At 38.8% G+C, this 9904-nt stretch overlaps 1 protein-coding gene across 1 annotated transcript; it reads left to right on the forward strand.

Annotated features, from left to right (window-relative positions):
• The first annotated feature begins 1524 nt into the window (after nt 1-1524).
• On the forward strand, nt 1525-8703 carry LOC144213366 (uncharacterized). The gene is made up of 2 exons (XM_077741794.1): nt 1525-1970; nt 4780-8703. Exons 1-2 carry the CDS (start codon nt 1835-1837, stop codon nt 6591-6593), a joined length of 1950 nt encoding a protein of 649 aa, XP_077597920.1. The 5' UTR covers nt 1525-1834; the 3' UTR covers nt 6594-8703.
• The last annotated feature ends 1201 nt before the right edge of the window (nt 8704-9904 follow it).

A 9904-nucleotide genomic window follows, 5' to 3' on the forward strand; every position in this document is an offset into this window, starting at 1 on the left:
CAATTGATAGATTTTAACATTAGGTGAATAGGAATTTATTGACTATTATTTAACGTTGAGTGAATAGGGGATTTTCTAAACCATGCTACCAATCTAATTGAAATTTGATGTGTTATTTCCACTTATAAAATAAAAAATAACTGCCAATTATTGCGAGTATTGCTTTAGAAATGGAAGAAATATTGCCAAATTTTAATTCTCATAATGGACTGACTTTGCCTATAGTCTACATACAGCTTCATCCCAAGTACTGTGTAAGAAAAGACAAGTTCCCGCAGCAGTAGTGGTCTGCTCAGCCCAAAAATCAATGAGTTGTAACTCCTCGGCTGTTTAGGGAGGCATCTCTTTTAGCAGAATGTTACAAGCAAAATGTTGGTGGGGTTGAAACTAACACATCAGACTTTTTGACAAAGAGTCATAAACAATTTATATTCTTAAATTGTAGTATTCTTTAGATCCAGAATTTAAAAGTAAAAATACCTGAAAATGTCTATCATCTCTCATCTCATTTCTGAACCGCTTTATCCTCTCTAGGCTCATGAAACCCCTGCATACTAGAGCCAATCCTAGCTGTTTCCGGGCCAGAAGCAGGGACATGTTGAATCAGTGGCTAGCTGATCGCAGGGCACAAGGAAACGGACAATTACACATACACACAGCCATACCTAGGGGCAATCTAGAGTGTCCAATCAACCTACCATGCATGTTTTGGGAATGTGGGAGGTAACCAGAGTAATCCAGAGGAAACCCACACAGGCACAGGGAGAACATGCAAACTCCACACAGATGGACATGACCTGGCTTTGAACCCATGACCCCAGAGCTGTGAAGCCAACACGCTAACCACTCATGACACTAGAGGCACAGCTGAAGATGTGTGCATTTAATTTAATATTCCTACACTTTTAAAACACAACATTATCTGAATTCTTGAACATTGTTACGCTTTTGATATGCAAAAATGGGTCTCATAAAAAAATCATAATGATTAACGCAAAGCTTGAGGCACCCATGGTTTCAAATTTTCATATTTTATTTTGTCTTCCAGGTTAGTGAAGAGCCATAAGCACTAGGAACAAAAGGAAAATCAGGGTAGAATGAAATATTGCCAGTGGTGGGATATGAACCCACGCCTCCGTAGAGACTGGAGCCTATATCCAGCGCCTTAGACCGCTCGGCCACACTACCTTCGTTAGTAAAATGCGGGAATTGTGCATTAATAAAAATTATTGTACCCCATACACCCTTATATTTAAATATTGAAATATGTTATTTGTTACTTGCAATAAGATAAAACACAATGTATGATTTAAAACAAATGTTCTTAAAATTACCTAACTTTTTCTCAAAATGTAGCTGTTCGATTTAGTGTCACGGCTAACTAAACTCGAAATGGACTTCGAGTTGCTCTCTTCACGCTGTGGCATTAGGAGTCCAAATTTAACATTATCGCCCCCTCTGTTTAAAATCTGAATTGAGAACCTGGCATGAGGTACTGAGAAGTAGGGGGCGATAATGCTACAGTACGTTGGCTGCCAACAACCGTAAAACCTCATGAGGAAGAAGAAGGGGTGCGGTGTTCATTTCTGCATGGCTATCGATTTTAACTTTTTGTTTGTGCGCCTCTTGTTTCTCCTCAATTTAATTGAACTTAAATGAAACTAAACCTCGACAACATATTCAACATCGAATAGTTTGTGGAATCGGAGGCCAGTCCGTTTTTTCTTCAATCCGTTTTGGGAGTCGTACTTTAGCCTAGCCTAGCTGGCGGCTAACAAAGGAACACGTCGTCTGCATCAGAACGTCGTCAAGCGAACACAAAAAAGTGTGAAAAATGCCCGCGAGAACAACACCCTTTGTGGAAAAGTTTCAGATGGAACTTTATGGCGTGAAAGAGGATCTCTCATGTCATCAACATTCTATTGTTAGCAAAATGATGCAAGTTAAAGTTGTTCTTCACAAACTCGAAGGTACGTTCACTTTAGACGACCATTATTGCATAATAGACCAATATATACTTTATGTTACACAATTAATATTTTATAATGAAATATTTAACGGGGTGGGCAATGTTGTTTCTGATCGTGACTTTATTGAATGAATCGAAGCACGACAGCGCTCAGCATTATTACTAGAGCTGAGAACGTGTTACAACGATAAACCACTTGATGTCGCCAGCTTTCCAAGATTCACGCCTTTAATCTGCAACATCTTCCTTTCGATTACTGTTCTCATACCTGTCAATTTGTACGTTTTATACGTATGTTATACGTTTTCTTACCATTTCAAATCATGTACGCCGTACACCGACTTTTGTACGGGGAAATAAAAAATATCGCCAATATTTATGAAAACCGATCTCAACGAGACCGTTTTGGCTGAAATCCAGATAGTTTCGTAGGCTGGTAGCCAAGACGCTACTGTCATCGATCGTTACTATTGTCACGGTATACCAACAAAAATTATCCTCAATCGTATGTATTGTTTTAGAGGTGTGTACGGCAATATCAGTAGAGGATGACATGCACATGCGTAGATATACATAGAGTAAATATCATGGAAGCAAGCATGGAGGAGCCACATAGTGAGAAACGAGTTACCGCGAGTAAACCTACGTCGTACGGTGTTTATACGTTTTTGGGGGGTTTGTACGGGGAATAATAATCATTTATAACGGCAGAGGTTGACAGTTGTGTTCTGTAACTTTAAAGTAACCTTGTATTCACATAAAACATTGCTGCCCACCATGATGTATTGTTCTGAACATGAAATATTCTTGTACAGTGGTACCTCAACCTACGACATGCTCGTGGTACGATGAAAATTTAGATCGAATAATTAGCCCGCGATATGATCAAAATGTCGGGATGCGACCAAGCAAGGTGGCCATGACATGAGAGGCTGATTACCAGTGTAGCACAGTCTTTTTTGCCGCATCTCTTTCGTATATAACCGATATCTACGGGCTTTTGTGTAAAGTTACATTAAATATATCTTTGAGTGTGTCTATATATTAATCTAAGTTGATTTAAATTTGTTTGTTCGTCTACGAGTGGGTTGTGGATAAAGTACAAAGCAAAGTAAATGGGATCATTAAGAATCATCAAATTAAATCATTAAGACAGAAAAGCAGCAAAAACACAAAACGCGCAAGAGGAGCTACATGAACAGCGCCATCTTGGTTGCGGTAGCAAAAACGGATCCAGACTCAAATATGTGTTAAAAATTGGAACCACACACAGGAGGTCTCCCACAAGATGGGGAACTTCTGCAGACTGTGACCGAGGTAGTGAATATGCAGAGTCACTTTCCAAGCTTATCCACACAGTTCCTCAATAGTCTGGAGCTGAAGACAACAGTAGGAGAGTGGAACTCCTCGACTCCGTTTCTGGCCTGGTAATTATGAGGCCCATGATGGAATGATTGGTCAGAGGTGTTGCTTATTCTCCTGGCACTTTTGTCCTGCGCCGAATATCCACCGGTATTGAGGTGTTGCTCCTATTGCTATGTATTGTAACAGCTAGTCCCATGTGTATGAGAGCGTAGGCATGGCTGAATGGTTCCAAAAAAGAAGTTGCAGAAAGAAGCCAGTCTAACAGAACAAGGAAAGTTGTAAAAAAACAAAGTGTAAAGTACAAAGTAAAGTAAAAAGGAATGTATTAAGAAATATTAAAATGTCATTAAAAGAAGAGAAGGGCTGTAAAACATAAAAGACATAAGAGTGGGCAGAGCTACTGCCACCGCCAGCCGTGTGAAAGGCGCCATCTTGGAAAAAAATAGATGAACTAAACAACGAGAGCAGCGATCAAACAATGATCTCAAAGTTGCGGCCCGAAGGCCAAGCCTGGCCCATTACCACTCCGTGGTGCGGCCTGCGAAAGTAGTTAAACATTTAATGCTAAAATTCAAATGCAGCTTATAAATAAATAGAATATTAACGATCATCAGAGATCATCACTACATCACTCCGCACAGACATTAAGGTATTGAGGCAAGAGCGCTTCACCTCATAGAACTACCAGTACCATCAGAGGAGGGGATCGAGACCACCTTCGAAGGCAAGAAGGCAGAATACTTGAATCTGGCAGCCAAGTGCCAGAAAATTGTCTGGAAATGCACCATCTAACCAGTCGACGTTTGCTGCCGAGGCTACGTTGGTCTTCTCCCACTGTTTTTGATCCCTTCATTCATTTTCTGATATGCTAAATCTTGTTATGGGGGTGCTTGAGCCTATCCCGGCTGCCTTCGGGCCAGAGGCGAGGAACACCTTGAATCGGTGGCCAGCCAATCGCAGAGCACGAGGAGAAAAACAACCATTCACGCTCACACTCGTACCTAAGGGAAATTGAGTGTCCAATCAGACTTTACCTCTATTTCAATCTCATTAATCCTCCAAATAATAACAGACCTGCTACTTAATAAAAGTCAATGCTTTTTAATGTGTCCCCTTTGGTGAAAGCATTTTTATTAAATTAAGATCTAAAACATAAAAGAGAATGTTTACAATGAAAGGGCTCCAAAAAGATTTTACTAATTCTAAGGAGATATATCACCAGTGAAGAAACTTTAATGACCAATAGTCCCTTACTTTGAAAAATGCACCTATAACCAGTTTTCAACTCGTGTTGCTGTTGAAGAGAATAATACAGTAGTAAGTACTGCATTGAGACAAAATGAATGTATGGCGCCCCCTTCCGTTTGGTTTCATTTCTGTGAACAAGAAATTCAGTCATTCTACAATTAGAAAATGGTTAATCAATTATCTTTGTGTCTTTGCAGGTTTCGGAAATGATCTTGGTGCTGATGGGCAGGAGTCTGTTGGCCTTGAAGAGGAATTTGAGCTCCCCCAAATCAAAGAGGAGAAGCTACAGTTCTCTCAACAACAAATGGGAGACGAGCAACTTTCAATCAAAAGGGAGGAAGATGATTTCACCTGTTCACTTGGTGAGTTACTGAAGAAGAAAGATGTTCTGGGTGTGGCCAGTGGAGGGGCGGAGCCTGCAAACACCAAAACAGGCCCCCTAATTAAACAAGAGGAGCAAGAGTTCCCTCAACAACAAATGAGAGACGAGCAACATCCAATCAAAAGGGAGAAAGATGATTTCACCTGGTCACTTGGTGAGTTACTGAAGAGGGAAGATGTTCTGGGCGTGGCCAGCGGAGGGGCGGAGCCTTCAAACACATCAACTTGGCCCCGAATTAAAGAGGAGGAGCCAGAGTTCCCTCAGCAGTGCAAAAGAGAAGAGCAAACTACAATCAAAAACGAGGAATGTGTCAAATGGTCAACTGGTGAGCCTTTCAAGAGTGAAGATGATATGGGTGTGGCCAACAGAGGGATGGAGCTTCTGAGCGGAAGCTCAACAGAAGGATGGCGAGCAGAAAATGTAATTTCTCCTTTATCAGATGGCAACAAGTTGCTTAATGATGATGATGATGATGACGATGATGATGATGATGATGATGATGATGATGATGATGAAGATATGAAAAATCCCAGCGGTGACAAACTCTGTAAATGCTTTCAGTGTGGCAAAACCTTTGGGAAAAAGTCTTCTTTGAAAAAACATATGAGGAGCCACACGGGTGACAAACCATTTTCATGCTCAGTTTGTGGTCAAAGATTCACACAGAAGGAACACTTAATTTGTCATGCAAGAACACACACTGGTGAAAAAACATTTTCGTGTTCTGTTTGTGGTCAGACATTTGCACGGAAGGATAAATTTGAAAGACACAAAAGAACCCACACAGGTGAAAAACCATTTTCGTGTTCAGTTTGTGGTCGAAGATTCACAGTGAAGGGAAGCTTAAAAAGACACGTAGTAACCCACACTGGTGAAAAAACATTTTCGTGTTCTGTTTGTGGTCAGACATTTGCACGGAAGGATAAATTAGAAGGACACACAAGAACCCACACTGGTGAAAAAACATTTTTGTGTTCAGTTTGCAGTAAAGCCTTTTCTACAAAAGGAAACTTAAAAACCCACACAAAAACCCACACAGGTGAAAAAACATTTTCATGTTCAGTTTGTAGTCAAAGATTCAGAGATAAGGGAAACTTAAAAAGGCACATAAGAACCCACACAGGTGAAAAACCATTTTCATGTTCAGTTTGTGGTCAAGGATTCACAGTGAAGGGAAGCTTAAAAAAACACTTAATAACCCACACTGGTGAAAAACCATTTTCGTGTTCAGTTTGTGGTCAACGATTCACACAGAAGGGAAGCTTAAAAACCCACACAAGAACCCACACAGGTGAAAAACCATTTTCGTGTTCAGTTTGTGGTGAAAGATTCACACAAAAGGGAAGCTTAATTAGCCATGCAAGAACACACACAGGTGAAAAACCATTTTCATGTTCAGTTTGTGGTCAAAGATTCACAGAGAAGGCAAGCTTAAAAAGACACCTAGTAACCCACACTGGTGAAAAAACATTTTCGTGCTCAATTTGTGGTCGACGATTCATACACAGGGAAAGCTTAAAAGCCCACCTAAGAACCCACACTGGTGAAAAGCCATTTTCGTGTTCAGTTTGTAGTAAATCATTTTCTCACCAGCAAAACTTAAAAAGGCACATGAGTACACACAGGTAAAAAGCCATTTTTCTGCTCAGTTTGTGGTCGGACATTTTCCCGAAAGAGAATTAAGAAGAACACTTATTAACCCACACTGGAGAACAATGTTTTCCTGCTCAGTCTGTGACCACAGATGCGCTACAACAGCCCAATTAAAAAGCTACACAATTCAAAAACATTTTCCAGGCGCAGTTAATGTTCCAACATTTTCACATAAGGGAACCTAAAAAGAAGACTCAACAACCCACACAGGAGAAAAGCACATTTTTGCTCAATTTGTGGCAGGAATATCTTAAAAACACAATTGCCCACATTGGTCAGAAACCCTTTTCCTGCTCAGCTTCTTGCCAGAGATAGAGTCGTAAGGATAGGCTTAAAAGATGCAAATGTGTTGTGACAAGCAATAACCAAGGATGGATTTGCTTGCTTTATCAAATTCTGTATGAAAGATCATTGTAATCAAAGTATAATTGTATTTTGCATTCTGAAAATCATGTTTACACTTTTTAACGTGTAATAACAATCCACACTTCAAATACATTATTACCTTAAAATACTAGTTCATTGCGGGATTGAGCTACTATGTCAATTGACTCGTATCTCAAGTCAATTCTTCCCATAGAAATGAACAAAATATAAATTAAGCCATTTCCATCCTAAAAAAAAAACATCAAGTTTGTTCAAATTTACTACTGAATCATTTGGGAACCATCCGGTAGGCTCATATCTCAAATTTGTCTCGTATGTTTGAACACTAGTATGTCAAGGTATTACTGTACAGACGCTCCCCTACTTACAAATGAGTTAGGTTCCGGGCGCTTGTTCATAAGTTGAAAGTGTTCATAAGTTGAAAGTGTTCATAAGTTGAAAGTGTTCATAAGTTGAAAGTGTACATAAGTTGAAAGTGTTCATAAGTTGAAATTCTTCAAATTGAAGTTGATTCAGTGCTATATTTTGCATTATAATTCATGTTTAATGTCTATATAAGTATATTGAGGGTTTATATAAGTGCATTTGTATGTTTAAGGCTTGTATAAATAACCAGTATTGGTTTGTACTGAAAAAAAATCATTTAATAAAATGGAGAGAATACATACATTAGAGAGAGATTTACTATAAACTGGCCAAAATAAGCTATCTAGAAGCTATCTTCTTTTTTTTCATCATAAATGATGCGGTAGCACTGTATGGCATCATTCAATTGATTTGCAACCTTTGTGCAACGTTCAATGTTTAGGTCCTGCTGCTTGATCTCTCTGTTTATAAATGGTACTGACGGTCGGAAGATTCAAGTTGTATTCCCGTGCAACGGTCACCACTTTCTCACGCACATCAAGCTTCTTTATTATTGCCACTTTGGTTTCAAAGGAAATGGCTTGCCTCTTCCTTGCACCTCCCTCACTAGAAGCCTTTCGCTTTTCACCAACCATATTGAATCATGGATGCACCGGATATTTAATGATAGAAATGAAAAAGGTTCTTTGTGCACCGGAGATACGCCACGCACTTCTGCATTGCAACGAACTGGGCAGAGGAAGGTAGATGCTGGGTGAGCTGAGCTCTCACAGAGCCAGGTGTCGGTATTTGCGGCGGAAAAAAGCACGACTCAGAAAAAAGACGTGCAATAGAAAATTGAACTTATGAACATTTTTCGACATCAACGCAATTTGCAGGTATGTTTGTATGTACCGTTTGTTCGTAAGTTGAATGTTCGTAAGTAGGGGATCGTCTGTATAAGAAAATTGAGTGTTGTTGAAGATTTTATATACAATTCTATCCGAAATAGTAGACCCTAAATTAGGAAATTACAAAGTAAATCATCAAGAATGTGATGTAAATAATATGGAAAATGTCTTCACAGTTAAAAACGAAATTTGAAAATTGCAGTATTTGTCTATTGAATTTGTTTGCAAATCCAATAATAGTATTGAGTGTTATTCAAGCATAGTCCATTTTAATGAAAATAATTGATATATTGAATCAAGGATCTAAGAAACAGTAGAAATATGGTGTGAAAGAATGAATTTTGTCAAAATGAATAAGCAGTACAATGTCCTTATACTTTTGTCATATTATAAGTTATCTTGTCATATTTTGTGTACTTCCAATAAAGCTCTCTTTTTGGTGAAAATAATTTTGGGGTCTTTTTGTTGAATAAAATGAGCCTTCCAAATTCAACGGTGACAAAAAAGAGGAGCGTTATTTGCTTAGATCTAAAACGTACTTTATTTTTAGTTATGCTTCAAAATAAAACATGAAACAAAAGGAAAGGACTATTTTGAACTTCAATATGGTAGATTTGAGTGACTAAAAATGAGGAATATAATAACAAAAACGCGGATCCAAAAGGCTGTGAGTCTTCTTCTCTTGTATGTCCGGCAGTTGGGTGTAATGCTGCCACCTAGCGGCGAGACGGGGTTTCTGTCAAATCAATACGATAGTTTGAAGTGTTTGAATTTTTACGGGGTTTTAAGGCAATGTGCTTTTTATTTCGCGCTTTTTGTTTCTTCTTAGCCTCATGAAAGAATCCACCAAAAGTATCGGAACAGAGCATTTGTTCCATTTCCTTTCAAATTTTATGAACGAAGGCTGAAACCTAGTTTAGCCTGGCATAACTATGACATAAGGGGACAAACAAGGCGATTAGGATCAACGCATCACCGAGCAAGCTAACAACAAACACCAAAAAAAATATCAGGTAAATGGTTTTATTACTCTCATAACTCTCAAATAGATGATCATTTGAATATTTATAGATTTATTTTCACCCTCCGTGGTTGAGGTTCATCATGTAAACACAGTCGAGTCTGATATTGGTTTTCGGTTACGTGACAACTCGGAGTCAGCTGACCCAGTTTTAACGTCAAAAACACGTTTTCCTGATGTTCACGTATACCAACACTTTGTTTTGGGCTTTTACACGGGTGTACGGTTCGGTTTTATCAGTCGTACCGGAGGAAAATATGACACCTCTAAACCAGGTATAGAGAACCTAAGGCTCGCGAGTCATATGTGGCTCTTTTGTTGGGTGCGTATGGCTAATTTATAAGCTAAAAGCCCAGCTTTAATCATAATTTTGATATCATTAGACCCCCGTGTGAATGCATACTCGTTGATTATCATGGATTAGCAGCAGTGTAAGAATGTTATTAAAAGATTTAAGTGAGTTTTGTACTTTTAAAAGCGGTGTTTTTTTTATTTGAAATTCTGAGTATGGCTCTCAAGGAATAATATTCCAAAATTAGGTATATTTTATGACCCTCTGTCAATAAGGTACGTGAAAATATAGGCTCTTGCTTGTAGTACAAGTACACATAGTTTTAGCAATA

Source organism: Stigmatopora nigra, chromosome 20, assembly GCF_051989575.1.
Source record: "Stigmatopora nigra isolate UIUO_SnigA chromosome 20, RoL_Snig_1.1, whole genome shotgun sequence".
Taxonomy (NCBI): Eukaryota; Metazoa; Chordata; class Actinopteri; order Syngnathiformes; family Syngnathidae; genus Stigmatopora; species Stigmatopora nigra.

What these genes read in the sequence shown, in the direction of transcription:
- LOC144213366 (XM_077741794.1), top strand. Translation starts at nt 1,835, where the DNA reads ATGCCCGCGAGAACAACACCCTTTGTGGAAAAGTTTCAGATGGAACTT. An exon ending in TGTTCTTCACAAACTCGAAG is followed by an intron (nt 1,971 to 4,779) that starts GTACGTTCACTT and finishes GTGTCTTTGCAG; the next exon opens with GTTTCGGAAATGATCTTGGT.